This window comes from Solea senegalensis, linkage group LG3 (genome assembly GCF_019176455.1).
Source record: "Solea senegalensis isolate Sse05_10M linkage group LG3, IFAPA_SoseM_1, whole genome shotgun sequence".
In the NCBI taxonomy this organism is placed as follows: Eukaryota; Metazoa; Chordata; class Actinopteri; order Pleuronectiformes; family Soleidae; genus Solea; species Solea senegalensis.
The window spans coordinates 259,212-279,842 of NC_058023.1; the positions used below are offsets into that span (position 1 = coordinate 259,212).

Below are 20,631 nucleotides of genomic sequence, written 5' to 3' on the forward strand. Positions count from 1 at the left end.
GCTGTAAAGAGAGATGTTCCACCAGGACATGTGACATGAATGTGAGTGAGAAATATGAAGGGGGTCAGTGATTTATGTATAGAGATTAGATAGCAATAGCAAATAAATTAAACAAATGTAAATTATACAAATGCAAAAGAGAAATTAATTGAAAAGTTGGGTGTGCAATGCTATACAGTCAGTCAATCAACCCATTTAGTCCAAACTGAACAATCTCAACAGGTGCTTCATTGGTTTTCCATAAAACTATTTTCTATCTCTATATACTGTATATATAGCTACATCTGTTGTTATTAATTTAGGGTAATGAGCCTAACAGTAATGTATAGGAGACTTTAGCCAGATTGGAGACAATACATGAGCATGTGAGTTCATACATGAGTGTGTGTTGGTCCAGCGCATATGTGTTATTGGCTCCAGGGAGCCAGCTCAGACCAAATTACCTGTCAGGGGTTGACATCACCTACCCCCAAGCCAACCTTACGCAGAGGACAACTGGGCCCTGCTCCAAGGCTCCTGTGATCTGTCAGCTCAACTAGCCTCTTCTCTCTTTCTTTCTTTCTGTCTCTCTTTCTTTCTCTCTTTCTTTCAACAGGCTGATGGAAGTCTGATGGAAAAGGTGCCCAATGTCTCCCTCTGGTGCTAGTTACTATTGCAGTCTACTAACCTGACATCATGAGTGTGTGTGTGTGTGTGCACGAGCTGGTGTCTCTCTGGCACATTCACCTGGAGGCAGACGTGTCAGGAGTCTTTGTATCCTCGGGTCCTCAGGCCCTTGGCTGTCTCTCATCCTGCCACTCTCATCAGCTGTGAATGGGGTGTCCTCAACCAACAGTAACTCATTCAGATACAGCGACGCACCAACAGAGTGTCTGCAAACAAGCCCACAGACATCAAGATGAAAATGAATCGCATCCACTATATAAGCATATAACCATAATATGCACACTTTCCCACCCCCATCTCCCCCTTTTCTTTTTTTTTTTAGTTCTCACTCTCACACATACACACAAACACAGACACACAGAAGCACAAACCCTCTGACCCCCTCACAGTCACAAGAGAGTAAGAAAACGGAGCCTGAACCAACATGTCTGATTGGGCTGTACTTGTCAAAACAGCAGGAGGAGGAGAAGCTGAACGTTCTCAAGACTGTTCTCTCAAGGTCACTGATTTTAACCTCCTATTTTCAACACGGAGATTTAAGTACCTGCATATAAAACACTTCCTGTAACAATGGCTGAATATACTTTAACACTCATCATAAACTAGTGAGCTCAGGGATTTAATCCTGTGACATAGGTGGCAAAAGAGTTGCATGTTTTGACACAGACCTTTAAAAATAACGTAACATATCCGACCAAACGCCTGTTTAAAAGTAACCAAGAAAAAGAACGCAGGCATTACTGAATACTGCTGCTGACTTTTGCTTACTTCTAATGGCCCAGTGTTCAAAACTAAATCAATAAGTAAGGTTAGGTCACATTACTACTACCACAGTGCACAATAAAAGCAAAACTAGCCATATAGACAAAAAAATGCTACTGCATGTTATATATGAGCAGGGAAAATAAAACATTTGTTGAATTGAATATACATACATATACATACATAACACCTTTAAAACATTGTTTTGCATGAACACAAGTTCCAACATATGAAATGGAAAGTAATATAAACAAACTGAGAGTTTTTTTTTTTTTCTTTTTTCTAAGCAGCACGTAAAGGATACAACCGAACCTAAGCTTAAGAGGGGATTTTGGTAACACCACTGATATTGCTCTGATAAATCAACTCCTGCATGCACACAGAAATACATCATCTGATTTATCCAAGCAACTGAAATACTTAAATTGCTTTTTTTTTTTTTTTTCCTGTGTGACAACACTCCTGTTACATGCCGAAGGGCTTCTTTTACATGCCGAAGGGCTTCTTTTAAGACCTATAAGCTTCAGCCAGATTTTCGATGTGTCAGGATTTCTATTCATTTGGAGTCCAGGCATGTAAAAACACCACAGACTCACCCACATGTAAATGCTCTCAGTACAAGTCCACATAAACCCATATTCAGCCAGGGACAGCTGGACTTAAAGTTATTTAGTGCTGCTGTCAGGCGATTTATTCCTACTTGGTTCAATTTACATGGAGCTTTCGCCGACTTGAGCTACGCAGCTTCCTTGTTGAGATTGAATTTGTATGGGGACGATCTGTCCTTTTAAGCAGACTGGAGTTTCAGGATTGAGTGTAAGATTGACTTGCTGTCACCAGATATTGATTTCCTCTTGCCTACTTAGTTCATAGCAATAAGCCAAGGGTAAATCCCAGGGTACTACACAGACAGAAGTCCACACTTCACTGTTGCAGGACTTCCAACATTTTTTTTTTTTTTCCATCCCAGAATTTCAAATCTTTGTTTCAGTGACTTTGAAACGTCTCAGCTGTCCTGACGACAGCATCGTTGAGTTTTATTCTGTTGGCCGTTATCAGGATAAAACTAAGTTAGAAAGCGCAGTGTGTGTGTGTGTGTGTGTGAGTGTGAACATTAGCCTGAGAAATAAACAAGTTTTATTACCCAAAGCAAGTAGTACATGAGCTATTAAAGTTTTATCATCAAAATGCCATCAAGACAAACAAGGCTTACAAGTTCCTGAATTATGATGTTGTGGAATTCATTGGCTGATTAGTGATCATGACTGTTACGATCGCAGTAGTTAATTGGCTCTCCAAAAGAATAATGAGGGGATGCTTGTTAGCAAGCCAAGCACCTGCAAAGGGCAGACACTCCGTCTGTGCGAGCGTGTGTGTAGGTGCGATGTGTGTGTGTGTGTGTGTGGGGCTGGACCTTGGTCCAAGTGGAGTACTAATATGCGTTGCCGATGTAGAAAGAATCTAGCTTTGTGCCGTTCATCTCAGCGCCGACCACGGCTTCGTCTCTGTCGCAGCTCCGAGCGTCCACGCGCTACAATAAGACGCGTCTGGACGCTGGCATCCAAAACTCAGTAGCCAATCAGCAGTAACCATCAGCAACTAAATCCATACATGTCAACAACAACAACAACAACAACAACAACAACTCTCTGTACACAGAGACTACATGACGTTCTCCTTCAGAGGACAGAGACCAGTGTGATTGACAGCTGGTGTCGTCCAATAGGAGACACCTCTGAAGTTCTGGTTGTAAAATGTCAACAATGTCAACAATGGCGGCCTAATAACGACGCACATGATAAACAACAATGTCAACAATGGCGGCCTAATAACGACGCACATGATAAACCATCATCATCGTCATCGTCATCATCATCGTCATCATCATCATCATCATCATCTTAATCATCGCCATCATCATCATCACCATCATCTCTGTGTTGCCTGACGTCTGATGAAACACAGTGAAATCCTTTCCTGTTTTTTCCTTATTTCACTTCACTCATTGCTCAGCGAGGATTCTCGCGACCTGCACTGACGGAAGTGAGGCGGAGCAACGGTGGAACAGCAGCGGGGGGCGGGGCCAGCCCTCACTTCATCAGCGATGACGAGTGACGACTCTGTCTGTGAAACTATTACACTGAAGTTTTCATTGACTTCACCACCTTCATCAGCTGCTCTTCAAATTAAGGGTTAATTACAAAACGATGAATGACATCATGTTTTATATAAAAGTGAAAAACAGGAGCATCGATGATTTAAGACCAGGACTAGAGATGAAACCATGATCAACACTTGTGGAAACACTAAATACAGTCAAGCCAGTGTTTAATTATATTTCATAACGTTATCAATCATTTTTATGTGAAGTCACCGACGAGTAAATCAATCATTTACTTTACTCGACGTGTCTCAGTCTCAGGCTGCACTTTACCAACATTCTACTCGTTTAAATAATAAATGTGTCCAATGTGAACACAGCATAAATGAATAATACTAATAATAACAATAATAATTAGTAATAAATACTAATAATAACAATAATAATTAGTAATAAATACTAATAATAACAATAATAATTAGTAATAAATAATCGGTAACACTATTATATTAGTATGTGCTTAACAATTACTAATAAAGGCTTATGTGTTTATATGTAAATATGTGTTCACTAATATAAAGCGTTACTGAATAATCTTACATACAGGTCCTTTAACAGGTAACAAATCAAAGACAGACAGACAGGCAGACAGACAGATGTGTCAGGCCTCGTTTGTCCTCTGTCGCTCTGACACTTCTGATAATCGTCACTCAACAAAACTTAATGAGTCGGACAATGTTTTCATTTTCTCTGTGTAAACAGCACCTGTCTCTCTCTCTCTGAGTCTCTCTCTCTCTCTCTCCGTGTCTCACCCTCTGACATCACCCTGATTGCTGCTGTCAGTGTGATTACAGCGTTCTCTGTGTCGAGTGTAAAGTCATCAGAGAGAAACAGGACGAGCAGCTCTGACGCTTTCTAATGACTGTACCACACATTGTGATACAAGTGCATGATGGGAGAGAACTTTCTGTTTCTCTGACCGAGTGTCTCTGGATTCTCTCCACGAGTCACAGAATCCATGAGTGAGGTCTGATCTCAGGGTCCTGCTCTGACGTGTCTCTGTGTGGTTCGGGGTCTCTGTGTGGTTCAGGGTCTCTGTGTGGTTCAGGTCTCTGTGTGGATCAGGGTCTCTGTGTGGATCGGGTCTCTGTGTGGATCGGGGTCTCTGTGTGGAGGGTGTGGATCAGGGTCTCTGTGTGGATCAGGGTCTCTGTGTGGATCAGGGTCTCTGTGTGGATCAGGGTCTTACTATCATCATTACTGTTTAATGCACAGTTCTATAAAGTGCTAATATTCACTCTTTAACGTCTTTATGTTAAGTTTGTTTTATTTAAAACAAACTTAACATAATAACTTCTACTTGTGACTGGACACAGAAACACAAACACTTAAAAATGTTTTATGTTGTTATTATTAAATCTGATGTTCATGTAGCGCTCCAGTGTTTTTCTTCATTTGAAATTGTTAAAAGTGTATTTTAACATAAATATAATAAATAATAAATAACAATAAATAACAGGACGTTTTCTGCTCCTTTTATGGTTAAAATAAGCAAGAAAAACAAAGCACTGTCTCATTCTCCTTCATCTTCTTCTTCTCTCCTTCACTAACCCCCTCCTTTCTCTCCTCCTCTTTTACCCCGACCAGTCGTGGCTGATGTTCATACACACACACACGCACGCGCGCGCGCACGCGCATCGCGACGCGCGCGACGCACGCACACACACACACACACACACACGTACGTAAAACCATGACTGTCAGATGTTGACATCACCATAAAGACTTCAGATAAATGTAAACGTTATGAGTCAGACTGGATTTGTGTGATCATCTGAGGGTTGGTGGTTCAATTCCCAACGTCTCAGCAGTGTGTGTATGTGTGTGTGTGTGTGTGCGCAGAATACTCCTGTTGTGATACTAAAACTTTTTCTCAAGTAAAAATGTAAAGACTTTCACATTTGTTCTTCGATGTGTGTGTGTGTGTGTGTTTTCCACTGAGTACTGTCCTCTTCCTCTTCCTCCTCCTCCTCTCATCGTGTTGTCCCGTCACAGCTCACAGACTCCACCCTGCAATCCTGTTAGCGCTTATCAGAGCATGGTTCAGGTCCAGACACACACACACACACACACACACACACACACACACACACACACACACACACACACACACTTTTTCAACCAATCAATACTGAATTTACAGAGGCAGCTTTTCTCCCCTAACTAAGCTCAGCTCTCTGGGGTGTCTGGTGCCACCAGGCTGTCGACGTTTGAAGTGAACAACACACACACACACGTACGCGCACACACACACACACACACACCTCTTGTGCGCTGCTTACTAACAAACACAAACCACTTCATCGGGAAACAATCTTCACAATTCAGAAACCTAAAACGTCCAGAGAGACCAAACTCATGAAAACTAATATGGATTTTCCAAAAAGGTTTGTTTGTTTGATAAAAGGTAGAAAAACAGAAATCAAGAATCTGACATTTGGACAATACCAGCTGTCAATCACCCCACTGGCCAATAACACGTGTCATATTGTTTTTACTGTTTATTTCCCTTTAAATTTACAAACTAATAACTGAGCCCAATAACTTCTCGCTCATTTCACCCCCTAGTGGCTAATCAATATATTTTGGCTTCAGCACACACAAATGAAGACAAACGGCGTCCAGTCTTTGGTAAACTCAGGCCTCCGCGGTGATACCCTGAGGTACACCATGAGATGTCGCTAACTCTTACCTAGTGGACCTTTAAAAAACGGTTTGATTCTCGTACAACTTTAACTGACTGTCATTCTTCAATGTCAGCTGACTTGACTTTGAAGTTGTGCCAACATTCTTCCACCGCAGCATTTGGCAAAAGCAAATCATAACGTGTCCTCACAGACGCAGCACGTCCTCCCTCAGCTGGGACTCACTAAGTGGATGATCAATAACGGTCCCACACAAACGATCACACGCGTCTCCGTCTTTGTTCCTGCTTCATCTGATCATCTTGGAGGTAAAGGACCTTCAGAGACCAGACAGGAAGTCTCGCGGGGTCGTCTTCACATTTATTCTTTTTCAATCCGTTGACTAGTTACGTCACTCGCTAAACAACAGCAGCTGTCTTTGTGTGCTTGTTTTGTCGTTTAGCATTAGCGATAGCCGGCTACAGGCTAAGCTACACGCTAAGCTGGTGTTTCATTTGCATGTGTGTCTATCATCTCGGTAACCACGACGTTATCCAAGCTCCAGGCGTCCACTGACTCTGGATCAATTACGACATTACACGACCTTTCCAGAGGGGGCGCTGCGGGTCTGAGAGCTGACGTGCTAATGACGTCACTTCCAGGTAACTGGCCAATCACAAGACAGTCCGTGTTCTGTGGGTGTGGTTTTGGTCTGAAACATCGACTCGTTTGTAGCGACGAGGACGTTTTTGACTTCCTGTTTGTAAGTACACCACCTGATCTCAGGACCATGCTATGGCCGCTTTACAACCACATTCATATTCAATATTCAATATTCTGTCTTGAGTCAAGTGCAGTGCCACAAAGCAGAACATTTAAAAGAAATAAATAAATGCAAAATAAGCATATAGAACTTTTTTGTATGTAAACAACAAAAGACAGTAAGAAGAAAAAGGTTTGCTTTACTTTTGCTGACAAACGTTAAATGAGTTAACGTTCAGTTAACAGATGAGTGACAGCGAGCACATGGGAACAGGGGGCGGCTTGTTTACATTTACAACCAATGACAAATCGCACAATTGAGAGACACCAATCTTTTTTTTTAACCCAAAGTCTTACACCATTGGACGATATGCAGTGTTGCGTTCAGGTGCAACTCCAAAAAGGAGGACAAATAAGTGTCCGGCTTGAGGCTGCACCGGACGCTGGACAAGGCATTTAAATTCCGGACTGACCGGCTTAAATCCAGACGTATGGCCCCCCGGGGCCTCAGAGAGATGGATGACACTCAGTATATGTATGCGCACACACACACACACACACACACCTGCTATCCTCTCTCCTGTGTGTGTTAGTCGTGAACGTGTGTGTGTGTGTGTGTGTGTGTGTGTAGTGTGTGTGTGTGTGTGTGTGTGTGTTAGTCGTGAACGTGTGTGTGTGTGTCGTGTGTGTGTGTGTGTGTTAGTCGTGAACGCGTGTGTGTGTGTGTGTGCGTGAACGTGTGTGTGTTGTGTGTAGTCGTGTGTGTAACGTAGTGTGTGCGCGTGTGTGTGTTGTGTGTGTGTGTGTGTAGTCGTGAACGCTAGTGTGTGTGTGTGTTAGTGTGTGTGTGTGTGTGTAGTCGTGAACGTGTGTGTGTGTGTGTGTGCGTGTGTGTGTGTGTGTGTGTGTGTGTGTGTGTGTGTTAGTCGTGAACGTGTGTGTGTGTGTTAGTCGTGAACGTGTGTGTGTGTGTGGGCGGGTGAAGGACATGTCTCTGGGTGCAGAATAAAGAAGTCTTTGTGACCTCGCGCTCGCTCTGAACTCGGCCTTTTAAACACACATCACACACACAGCGACCACCGACGACTCGTCGCAGCAAAGACACACACGACTCAAACCTGGTGAAACAAACGCCCGCGAGACGGGACGATGGCAGACGACAGCGGCGGCGGCGGTGGCGGCGGCGGTACTCACCGTCCTCTTTGCATTCCTCGGGCGGCTTTGCCTTCTTGGCGAGCCTCGGGTCCAGCCACGATGTGGTCTTGGTGTTGTGGCTGTGGAGAGACGACAGAGCGAGGAGTGAGAGGGAGTGTGATGGATGGAGTGAGAGAGGAGACTTGGCAGACAGAGAGGAGGAGGAGGAGGAGGAGGAGGAGGTTGGCGGATTCTTAATTCAGCTGAAGAGCGGCTTCGGCGAGAGGAAGACGAGACTCCCTTGTGTGCCTGCCTCCTCAAAAACACAAGAGGTGTGGGCTAACGAGACGAAGATCAATACTTTTAATTTGCTTAGTGTATGTGATGAGTAAGCAGGAGAACAGCTGTGATGAGCCTTCGTCACCGCAGCAGAGTTACAGTCAGAGAGTCTTTCTTTCTTCTTCACAGCTCTTTCAACTCAGGATACGACGGCCGCGTTAAATAAAAATAAACTTCACTGTGTGACCACTTGGGGGCAGAAGAAGGAGCTAAAGGAACGCCGCGTTAACACAGTTTAGAACGAAAGTCTGAACAAACACAAACACAGAGCTGCACGAGTCGTCTCCATGGCAACAACCCACACATGATCCTCCAGCCGCTTCCAAAACTACAAACTACTCAGTGAATGTTTGAAAAACACCGTCATCCACTGTCATTTTATCAGCTTGACCAGGACTGATGATGATGATGATGATGATGATAAAGGCAGAGAGTTAACAACAGACAACTGAGCAGCAAATAAAGAGAGAACACGCAGATGAAAGAGAAGGACGATCCTCTTCCTCTCCTGGATTTCCTAATCCCTCTTTTCCTTTCGCGTCTCCTCTTTCATCTGTTGCCTTATTTAGAGGAAAAAGTCTCCCACGTCTCCGTTTCCTGTCCTCCCTCTCACCTTCTCTTATTTCAGTCTATTTTTAACAACTATCACTTTCTTTTTCTCTCTCCTCCCACTCCCTTCCTCTCCTCCTCTCCTCTCCTTCCTCCTCTCCTCGGCTGTACAGGTAAACAAATCCATCTCATGCGTGGAGACCAATCAAAGGCAAGCGTCCTCCTGGCACCGCGCTCGTGCTTCAAGGAAAACGCAGAAAACTAACTTTGGAGCTGCAAATTTCAGTGGGCTGAGTGCATGAGGAGCAGGAGGAGGAGCAGGAGGAGGAGGAGGAGGAGGAGGGAGGAGGAGCAGGAGGAGGAGCAGGAGGAGGAGGGAGGAGCAGGAGGAGGAGCAGGAGGAGACGTGGTCATTTGAGGTAAAGTGTGTGTGTGGTATGTTGTTGTTGCTGTTGCCGCTTTTGACAGTTCGTGATGCGTTCAAGTGCCGCCAGTGTTCAGTCGATACAGCGCAGACATTTGAACCTAATGACTGAAACGGTTTCATGAGGCAATAAAAACTCTCAGAGAGAGCGACATCATTTCCTCTTATGGCTCCAGTTATCACGTACTGTACACACACGCGCACACACACCACACACACGCACACACACACACACTCCATTATGTGATGTAATGAAGACTCACCTCCATGGTTTTACTGCCGCTGTAAAAAACTAACAACTGCAATGAATTAAAGTGGAGCTTGTACTGTATCACAGAGTAACTGTGTAACAAGACTCATTAAAACAACCTGTGTGTGTGTGTGTGTGCAAGACGGGCGACACACTAACGCACTCGCTCACACGTTCACTAACACACTCGCTCACACGTTCACTAACACACTCGCTCACACGTTCACGGGTCCACTCGCTCACACGTTCACGGATCCACTCGCTCACACGTTCACTAACACAATTTCCGCCACACGCCATTAACACACTCGCCACATCGCTCACGATCCACTTCGGCCACACGCTCACTAACACAATCGCCACACGCTCACTGCCAACACACTCGCTTCACATCGCTTCATCAACACACCCCGCCACACACGCTCACTAACAACACACCGGCCACACCACGGGTCCACCTGCTCCATCGCTTCATTTCAACACACCGCCACACGTTCACTAACACACTTCGCCACATCGCTCACGGGATCCACTCGCCACACGCTCACTAACACACTCGCCACATCGCCACGGGATTCACTGCTCACACGCTCACTAACATTACTCCGCCACACGCTCACTAACACATTAGCCACACGCTCTTCACTCAACACATTCCCCGCCACACGCTTCACGGGTCCACTCGCCACACGCTCACAGATCCAATTTCGGCCACACGCTCACTTCAACACACCCTCACACGCTCACTAACACACCGCTCACACGTTCACTAACACACTCGCTCACACGTTCACGGATCCACTCGCTCACACGTTCACGGATCCACTCGCTCACACGTTCACTAACACACTCGCTCCCACGTTCACTAACACACTCGCTCCCACGTTCCCAGTGGGCCCCTCTGTGAGGACGTGAGGACGTGACTGTGTCCCACCTGTGAGCTTGTGCAAGTTCGCAGAAGGACGTTTGTGTCCCGTGTAAATAAAGACTAAAACGTACTCGATGAAGTAGACTTCTCCCTTCTCAGTGTAAGCCATCTCCCAGTTGTCCGGCAGCGGCCCTAGCTCGTCGCTCTCCTCCGGTTTGGGGACGGTGGTCTTGGGCGACTGTCTGTCGTCCTGTGGCGTCTCAGAGGAAGCGTCCGCCGGATCGCTCTGCGGGGCGCCGTCCCCCGAAGTGTCCGCGCTCTTGTCCTCATGCTCGCTCGACTCTGAGGGAGGGAGGGAGAGAGAGTTACAGTTTGGGCTCCTGGTTGCCGTAGAAACACAACATTAGTTTATCACCTTCACGCTCAGCGAGCTTCATTAACGGCAGGAACAGCGCGGCTGGTCTGGTGACCTGATTTGCACAAATTGGGTTAAAACCGACGGATTTGGTCTTGTTTTTGTGTGTTTTATGCAACACAACAAATATGTCGACTCAAACTTACAGCACTGGAGTTTGAATAGAGCTATTTCCCCGTTGGTCCAGCAGGGAATTTAAAATCCCTGTGAGAGATTATTATTTTTTCTTTTTTACATATTTGGTTTGAGGGAAAATAGCATTAGTTTTATTTAGTTTGACCTTTTCCTGTGGCAGTTATTGTGTTTTTCTCTCTGTCTTTTATTTTATTTCTCTTGTAAATTCAAACTCTTACCTTGTGTGAGTTCCTTGTGACAGGAAAAGCAAAATCTTATCCATTTTCCCTGAAACGCTGCACAAACGTCCAAATAGAGACGAGTCAAAGTGAGTGCGCGCGCTGATCAGCTGTTGTGACTGTGTGAGATTGTTCTGTCCTGCGGCGACACATCACAGGACTCCAGCGTGCTTTTCTTTCATGTGATCATGGGATCATGCGTTCACTGAGGTTCATGTGCACATTTTCTAAAGCAGTACATCCATGATGTTTTCTCCCTCACACACTGAGTAAGACCTTGTTGTACGCCATGTTAAAGGTTTATGATGACACACAGTCTGACTGCCAGCAAACACACAAGGTTTAAAAGAGCTCAGCTCATAAAATCCACATGATGTTCTTAGACGACGTTTGACTGTATCTCAGTGTTAGGCGACGTCTTCACACGGGAAGCTGATGTTTATGAACCGCTCACTCACTCACTCACTCTAACGACGGTTTAACGGTGACAAACGACAATGACAAAATCCAGGCAAAACAAAAACAAACTGCAGCGGCTTGACCACGTACCATAACAAAGTGATCTTGATCAGTTGTCTTATTGTATCTTGTGATACAACATACCCTCTCTGGATCGTACGCAGGTGCAACCATCGTTACCCCTGCATCTGCCCCGTTCCAGCTATTTCATTTAGTATGAATGCGGCCATCTCCTCCATGTTTGTATGGTTTATCCTCCTGAACAAACCAAGTTTCCTGACTTTGACTTTTGGCTGGTCCTAATACTCCTTCGTAAGAGGGAGATAATAACACAGTACGAATTAAATGAATTAAAATGTCTTTGCTGATTTTCAAAGCGCCTGCAGGCTCCAGTGTGTGTGTGTGTGTGTGTGTGTGTGTGTGTGTGTGTGTGTGTGTGTGTGTGTGTGTGTGTTTGCCCTCTGGCTCTCCCTCTGCTTCCAACTCCAACCTAATCAATTATATCAAATTCTAGGAAGCAGCAGCAGCAGCACTTAAGCTTTAATCACCAACACTTTGGAGCGCACAGGTAATCACCGACTGTCAGAGTGAATTATAATTTACAGTTTATGCATCAGCTCGTCCAAGTTCACTTCAAAATATTTATGTCACTGTTTCAAAGCGTTTGTCTGTCATGAAACACGTTTCACAGAAAATCAATCTGTCGTCGTCTGCCGTCGCTCGGCAACCGCTCAATTTAAACGAGACCATCGACTCATCGAGCGTGACCTGAGCGTGACCTGAGCGTGACCTGAGCGTGACCCCTGCCTGGAGTGGCCTCGCTGTCGGTGCTGACCTGGCGTGACAGCGATGCCGTTGCCGTTGACGACGGGTCTCTCCTCCTCCTCCTCCTCGGGGGGCTCGATGCTGGCTTTCTCCATGTTGCTGACCGACTTGTTGCGTTTCCGCTTGCCCTCAGAACTGGGTCTGGCGCCCGGCAGCAGCTGGTCTGTCACATTTAGCAGCAGAGCGCTGGGCTCAGCCGGAGGCTTCGGCGTGCCGTAGAAGTTGTCTGGAAGAGGAGGAGGAAGAGGAGGAGGAGGAGGAGGAAGACGTTCAGACACAAAGATATATTATATTCTTATATTCTTAGTTCTGCCATCATTGCTCGTGTAGGATTGACGATGATGAAGATGAAGATGATGCCTGGTGTTTCATTTAGAAAAGTGAGGATGCAACAGCGGCTGATTGTTGACATGATAATTACAGTTGAAGGACGATATGACCATGTGATGCATGATGATTACAATCTAACTCTCATTTTCAGATGAACTGAGACGGCGTCAAACATCTGAATATCAGAGTATTTATGACGGATAATAAATCCATGCGGTTCTCAAACTGTGACCAGAGGGGTGGTGCACATGTGAAATACTGTATAACTGTAGTTATAAATTGAATAATAATAATAATAATGTTAGAGTCGGACAAAGCGAAATAATCGAAACCAAAACTAAAACTAAATTCTGTCCAGCAGCAGCAAACACAGCTGACGGGCTTAAATGGAAGTTTTGAAATGTAAAAGTACAAGAGCGCTGAGTCTGAGTCTGTCAGCGGGTTTAAAACTTCCTCACTTCCACTCAGAGTGACCGTGACGGAGCGATCAGACGTGAGGAGGTCCAAGCCCAGCGTTTACTGCAGGACGACAGGAAGGAAAAGCCCAGAAGATCCGTGAAAACTCGACGAGAGGAGCTGGAGATTACAGGGACTGTCGGGATTAGAGACGGCGACACAAATCCTGGAGATTTAACAAGCCGTAGATTTGCTTCAGAGAGGAAATTACACTCGTGTGGGAACTTAAATAACCTGCAGCTACTCACAACAATGAAAAAGAAAAAAAAAAAGCCCTTATGACGAGCACATCTTACTCACTTCTAGCTCTTACTTGTACCCAAATGTTTAAATGAACTTAATGTAAGTTGCTTTGGATAAAAGCGTCTGCTAAATGACATGTGATAATGTAACGTCATGGCTGAGAGCACACAATCAACTCAAGACGACGGTTTCTTCTCTGCAGACGTTTCCACAACAGAGGCTGATGAAAACACCATGATTCGTTCACTCACACAGAGGATAAAAAAGAAAAGAAGCCACATTGATGCGTAAACACAGAAAACACCACATACACTGAACCCTTACCTTCATATGTTCCGCTCTCCAGCAGCGCTCCACTTTTCTCCAGTTCCATAAACCGCTCAACGGTCACAAAGTTATAATCCACCCCCGGGACCTCGCCTTCCTTCGGCCGCCTGGTCGTGCCTGCGGGAGATAAGCGTGGAAGGTTAGAACCGCTGGGAGGACCGGATTCATCGTCGTCATGGCGATTCAGGGAACGCGACATAAACTTCAGAAACACGAGTGGAAGACGGGGTCTGGACGGTTCCTGGAGCTCGATGTTTAGGTGTCAGGTCAGGTGACTTTATTGTACACGTACACAAACGTAACAGGTGACTCACAAGCTAACACGTAAAGGGACGATATAAAACCAGAACATCAGGACAATAAGGAACTCCTGTAATTGTCTGACCGATGCAATTCACTAATAAAGGTTAATGACGGACGCTGTGGAGGATCACAGCAGGAGAACATCTGGAGCGTCCAGGCGAGGATTGGAATGAACCCGAGTTTTCTCTGGAGCTTCTCCTGCTGCACCCTCACGTGGATTCACCCGGACACTGGAAAGACATTCCACGAGGGAGCATCCTGAGGAGGTCAGGAGTGACGTGTTCCCCCGTCACAGCAGCAGGTGGATCTGCGGAGCATCCTGAGGAGGTCAGGAGTGACGTGTTCCCCGAAACACGTCACTCCTGACCTCCGAGCAGAACCGAGCAGAGAACAACTGAGCGCTGGGATTTTCTTTGTCTGGGATTTATATTAAAGCAGGAAATGCTTTTCACCTTCATCAACATCAGAGGTTAATATGTTTGGTCAGTTTGTTCAGTTGGGATTTTGAGTCTTGCGTTTGAATATTTTGGGTAAAAATAATGTCTGGTCTAAATATTAAAGTGATGAATCTTAAGTTGAAGCACACTTTGAAACCATTTGTACACGTTTGTGAGAGTTCAGTGTTCACGTGCATAAATAGACAAATACCAGGATCTGATATTCAATAAACTGAAGATGAACACGGACCACAAGTGTTTACTGTTATTTAATAACTTTATAACTTTATAACTTTATAACTTTATTACTTTATTACTTCATCTTGACCTTTGTCAGCATTTCGTTGATCATAAAAAAAGAGAATGGAGTCTTTGATGAAGCATCTTTTTTGAATCTGCTATATTAATGCTTCTCACCATCCCAGCATCAAATACTTCATTTAGAGGTGTTTTTACTTCACTTATCCTGGTAGTTTCATGTATATATACAGTACATATACTATATATATATATGTGTGTATGATATAAAGGTGGATTCACATGACTGGACTGGAGGCCGTTCATGTCCATGTGAATAAGAAAATAAGAAAATAAGGTTTGGAAAGACTGTTCCAGAAGAACAGCGACACGTCTTGAATTCAGAGTTTGAATTTAACTTTTTTAAGCTTTGAACGATTTCTGGAAACGACTGCAGCAGCAGCAGCGCTGAACTTAAGAATGCAGCAAACACTTCAGAAGCGTCGGCCTGTGGGGCCGAAGCACTGACCATGAACGCCGAGGTCTCAGGTATTCACTCGACCGAGGCAATTGGCTGCACATCATTATTCAGCGTCCTCACCTCTTATTCTATATCAAAGCTGGGCTCACTCCATCGTCACCAAATACAATTTAATAAAAGAAACTATTACATTCTTTGCATTTCAATGTCAACTCCGCTCCCGATGTGTACGCTCTACACAAAATGAATCTAAAGTAGGGGATTAAGCTGCTCGCCAAGCCTTTCTAATGCTTTCTTGTTAATATCCTGATGAATTGGTCCTTGAGTGGAGAAGACTTAATGATCAGCTCCTCCACAGACGAGCGCTCACTGGCTTGTGACTTCAGCACGTTTTCAGACTCGGTTTCTTTGGCAAGCAGTCGTGCGACGTTGCTCTCGTACGGAATAAAGAGTCGACCTGATTTGTAAAAAACCTTTGTTAACAGCACACATGTGTGTGTGTGTGTGTTCCTCACACACACACACACACATTTCAAAAACAGGACCTTTACTGTTGCCGAGCTATAATTGGTGGACGACTTCTCAGGGGACGATAACATGTGATTCTCTGTCCTTTATCACTGCAGAGGTTTTGTTAAGTACAGAAACAAAGAGGAAATCAGGATTATTTACAACTCCTCGATCACTGAAAGTTGGGAAACTCATGACGGTTAAATAAAGCATCCATCATTCTGTCAGAGAACAGGAGCCAGGACTCCCAAACATCCCTGAGGTGAGTTTCTGGATGAGGGTCACTAAATTAAAGACCACTATTGTTGTTTTTGTGAACGTTCATTATTTCTTTCCGTTTGTGACTGATGACAAACACAATTACTGATGATGGTCATCTGTACGATTGAAGCGTAACAAGGCAGACAAAGATAGTGTGACATCACTAGGCCACTGTCAAAGAACCTGGAACCTCTCAGTTATAATGATTTCAAGAGGCTTGTGATTCGTGTGAGATTCAAAACAAACTCACGAGAAGCTCTGAGAAGAAATGTGGTCAGAAGAATTCTGGAAAATGTCCAAAGTAGATCTCCAACATTTGACAAACCTCTCAATGGCAGCCATCTTGGTTGTCATATATTAACCGCAGCCCCACTCGAGATAAATGGTTGGGATTGGCCGGACGCGTCTCAGCATGGACGTAAAACTGCCTCCCATAAACACGGAGCTGTGGAGCTGTGAACTGACGAAACCCGACACTGAACCGTGAATCTGCTCCTCGGCAGAGACGCCGCGCACGACTGCACAGACGAGTAAATCCACCCTCAGACTTTACTGTGAGGACAAAAACAAACAGATCACAGCGGGAGATAGAGAGCAGGTAACAGAAGAAAAAAGAAAAAGGATCCGTTTGAGAAGAAAAGAAACAAGACAACACAGGAAATGGGAAACGCAGCACGAGAATAGTCCAAGTGGGATGTCATCAAAGGTGAGAGGGGTGTATGAAAAGTGTCAGCTCATGTAAAGCACATTTATCACCCGCGCCATTGGAGAGGAACACATCTATTTTCTCCACCAGCAGGTGGCGGTAGTCTGTGTTCACTGTTGAAAATGAGAAGTCCCATTTCACTCTGGTCGTACCATTTTAATCTGGTCCTTTTGAGTGTGTTTATATTCTCTTCACCAAACTTAAATACACATTTACAAGAAACACAAACTAATAAAAAGGTCAAACCAGATCTAAAATAAACTCTGTAAAAACAAACAAGTCAAAATGAAACCAAAACCAAAACCAATGACAAGTCCCAAACTAATATAACCCAGCAACACACGTGTCAACATGACGGATTTAGTAGAAGCTGCTAATTTGAGTCAAAAAAAGTTGGAATAAGAGCCGTTTAAATTAAACATCACTTTGTTTCTGTGTGTGTGTGTGTGTGTGTGTGTGTCAGTGTTTAGTTTAGTTAAAGCTCAGCGACAGGTGATCGGCAACAGTTGCTTCACTTACTTTAATTAAACAACTAAACATTTTACTGTTATTGCCGTAGCTGTGGGTGAACAGACATAAAGAGTGAGCAGCTTGTTGGCGACACAAAATTAATGTGTCCATCTTCATTCCCTCGGGGTGAACACACACACACACACACACACACACACACACACACACACACACACACACACACACACACGGTTTCCATGACCTCCGAGGACACTGCTTTGACTTACATTCATTTCCTGGAGACTAACTGTAACCCTAACCATAAAACCATAATTATTACTGGCCTAATCCTAATCCTAACCCTGATACTAACCTTAACTTGGAGTCATTTACATAATGCAGACTTTGATTTTGCCCCATAATGTGACTGTGTAAACAGGGTTAGGTCCCCACAACATGAGTAATACCTGCACACACACACACACACACACACACACACACACACACAGAGGTCACTCCATGTCCAGAGTGGGAGTGGTTGCCGCTCCACACTGAGCTCACATTTCCTGGTTCCCTTCCTGGATAAGGAGCAGCAAAGAGATGGAGAAGAGCCAGAGCCGACAGGCTCCGCCCACTGCTGAGTCACATGTTGTTGAGATCAGAGCTTAAATAAGTTCCAGTCGTGAGGAAGAGAAAGTCAGACAGAGCGGTGAAATGGCAGGAGTTCAGCTGCAGAGAGAAACTTTCTCTTGTTCCATCTGTTTGGATCTTCTGAGGGATCCGGGGACTCTTTCCTGTGGACACAGCTTCTGTATGAACTGTATTAAAGACCACTGGGACTCAGAGGCTGTGAAGAGGATCTACAGCTGCCCTCAGTGTAGAGAGATCTTCATGCTGAGACCTAAACTAACGAAAAACTTCATGTTAGCAGATTTAGTGGAGGAGCTGAAGAAGACTGAACTCCACGCTGCTCCTGCTCATCACTGCTATGCTGGAGCTGAAGATGTGGCCTGTGATTTCTGCAATGGCAGGAAACGTAAAGCTCTCAAGTCCTGTTTGGTTTGTCTGGCCTCTTACTGTGAGGAACATCTCCAGCCTCATCATCAATCACCTGCATTTAAGAAACACAAGCTGGTGGAGCCGTCCAAGAACCTCCAGGAGAACATCTGCCCTCGTCACGATGAGGTGATGAAGATGTTCTGCCGCACCGATCAGCAGTGCATCTGTTATCTCTGCTCTGTGGACGAACATAAAGACCACGACACGGTCTCGGCTGCAACAGAGAGGACGCACAAGCAGAGAGACCTGGATCTAAGTCAAGAAGAAGTCCAGCAGAGACTCAGGGACAGAGACAGAGACATGAAGGTGCTTCAACAGGAGAGGAAGTCTCTCACCCTCTCTGCTGATAAAGCCGTGAAGGACACAGACGAGAGCTTCGCTGAGACGATGCGTCTCCTGCAGAATAGAAGCTCTGACGTGAAGCAGCAGATCAGATCCAAGCTGGAAACTGAGGTGAGACGAGTCACAGACGCCGAGGAGAAGCTTCAGCAGGAGATCACTCAGCTGAAGAAGAGAGAAGCTGAACTGAAGCAGCTCTCACTCACACACGACCACAACCAGTTTCTCCTCAACTACCGCTCACTGTCAGCACTCAGTCCGTCCACACACTCGTCCACCATCAACGTCCGTCCTCTGAGACACTTTGAGGACGTGAGAGCGGCTGTGGCAAAGGACAGAGGTCAACTGCAGGACCTCCTGATCGAGAAGTGGACAAACATCTCACTGGCTGTGGAACAAGTAGATGTTTTACTGACAGAACCAGAACCAAAGACCAGAGCTGGATTCTTCAGATATTCACAGGAAATCAAACTGGATCCGAACACAGCTCACACACAGCTGTTATTATCTGAGGGAAACAGAAAAGTGACAGTAATGAATGTAGATGTGTATTGTCTTCCTCACACAGACAGATTCACTGGTTATCTTCAGGTCCTGAGTCAAGAGAGTCTGACTGGACGTTGTTACTGGGAGGTGGAGTGGACAGGAAGAGGAGGAGTTTATGTAGCAGTAACGTACAAGAACATCAGCAGATCAGGTTCAGATGAATGTGTTTTTGGATTCAATGACAAATCCTGGGCTTTACTTTGTGAACAAAACAGATGTCGGTTTGGTCACAACAGAATCTGGACTGATGTCTCAGGTGTTACAGTCTCCAGAGTGGGAGTTTACTTGGACCACAGAGAAGGTCTTCTGTCCTTCTACAGAGTCTCTGACACCATGACTCTGCTCCACAGAGTCCAGACCACGTTCACTCAGCCTCTCTATGCTGGGGTTGGTCTTAATTATTCACTTGGAACCACAGCAGAGTTGTGTGAACTCAAAGACGCGAGTTCTTTCAGCACCATCCATGATTTACTTACTTCTAGCTCTTATTTGTACCCAAATGTTTAAATGCACTTTTGTAAGTCGCTTTGGATAAAAGCGTCTGCTAAATGACATGTAATGTAATGTAATGTAATTTAAGATCTATGTTAGAAAGGGGACATATCATACCCTACGTCCCCCATTAAACTAGTTCCCTGGTGTCCTAATGAACATGTCTGTGACATGCTTTGGTCAAAATACCATAAGGAGGAAGAATCATAGCAGTTCAATAACCCTGCTAAACCCGCCCCTTTCAGAACGCTCCGTTTTGTGCATGGTCCCTTTATATGCAAATGAGACACAGGCAAACACACGCCCACTTCTTCCAGGGGGTTTCTGCACTCTCGCAGGGACAAGGTGGAGCTAAGGTGGAGCTCTCCAAGTAAACTTACTGGTGGGGCGGTAACATTCGCGGTGAAATGCGCATGCTGCCGTCATAAGCGCAGGGAATTCAACATCACATGTTTTATGGCCTATACTTACACTAAGGGGGACCACAAAAACAGGACTGAGTATTCTTTTTCCACACTTTGGCGACTGGTAGGGCCTCCAGAGTCCCAAATATCAGTATTGAAATGGTTAAAAAGTTGATTTTGCATAATATGTCCCCTTTAAGTCCACCGCTCTCAACATGATGGTTAAGTGTATTTGATTTATGGTTAAGTGTATTTGATTCATGGTTAAGTGTATTTGATTTATGGTTAAGTGTATTTGATTCATGGTTAAGTGTATTTGATTCATGATTAAGTGTATTTAAATTGTGGTTAAGTGTATTTAAATCATGGTTAAGTGTATTTAAATCATCAATTTATTGATAGTAGAAATCCATAAAAGTTGGGATTGTAAACTCGTGTAACCTGATCACCACAACAGCA

General features: G+C 44.8%; 2 protein-coding genes across 6 annotated transcripts in view; one reads left to right on the forward strand and one right to left on the reverse strand.

Moving 5' to 3' along the window:
- Positions 1-14,058, reverse strand: part of LOC122765899 (membrane-associated guanylate kinase, WW and PDZ domain-containing protein 2-like) — a 45,162-nt gene extending 31,104 nt beyond the window's left edge. For all 5 annotated transcript variants that reach the window (XM_044020376.1, XM_044020375.1, XM_044020374.1 and 2 more), the window contains exons 1-4: positions 13,945-14,058; positions 12,602-12,817; positions 10,671-10,881; positions 8,170-8,249 (exon numbers count right to left, since the gene is read on the reverse strand). In XM_044020376.1, the coding sequence (XP_043876311.1) occupies positions 8,170-8,249; positions 10,671-10,881; positions 12,602-12,817; positions 13,945-13,993 (556 nt within the window). In that variant the 5' untranslated portion in view covers positions 13,994-14,058. The remainder of the gene's footprint in view (positions 1-8,169; positions 8,250-10,670; positions 10,882-12,601; positions 12,818-13,944) is intronic.
- A 3,912-nt stretch (positions 14,059-17,970) lies between these two features.
- Positions 17,971-19,946, forward strand: LOC122765915 (tripartite motif-containing protein 16-like). Its single transcript, XM_044020406.1, has 2 exons — positions 17,971-19,744; positions 19,852-19,946. The coding sequence occupies exons 1-2, from the start codon at positions 18,047-18,049 to the stop codon at positions 19,900-19,902; spliced, it is 1,749 nt and encodes a 582-aa protein (XP_043876341.1). The 5' UTR covers positions 17,971-18,046; the 3' UTR covers positions 19,903-19,946.
- Positions 19,947-20,631: the final 685 nt, after the last annotated feature.

Excerpts from the sequence above, each read along its gene's own strand:
- LOC122765915 (XM_044020406.1), top strand. The coding sequence starts at position 18,047 with ATGGCAGGAGTTCAGCTGCAGAGAGAAACTTTCTCTTGTTCCATCTGT. Across the intron at positions 19,745-19,851 it reads CTTTCAGCACCATCCATGAT|TTAAGATCTATGTTAGAAAG; the intron begins TTACTTACTTCT and ends ATGTAATGTAAT.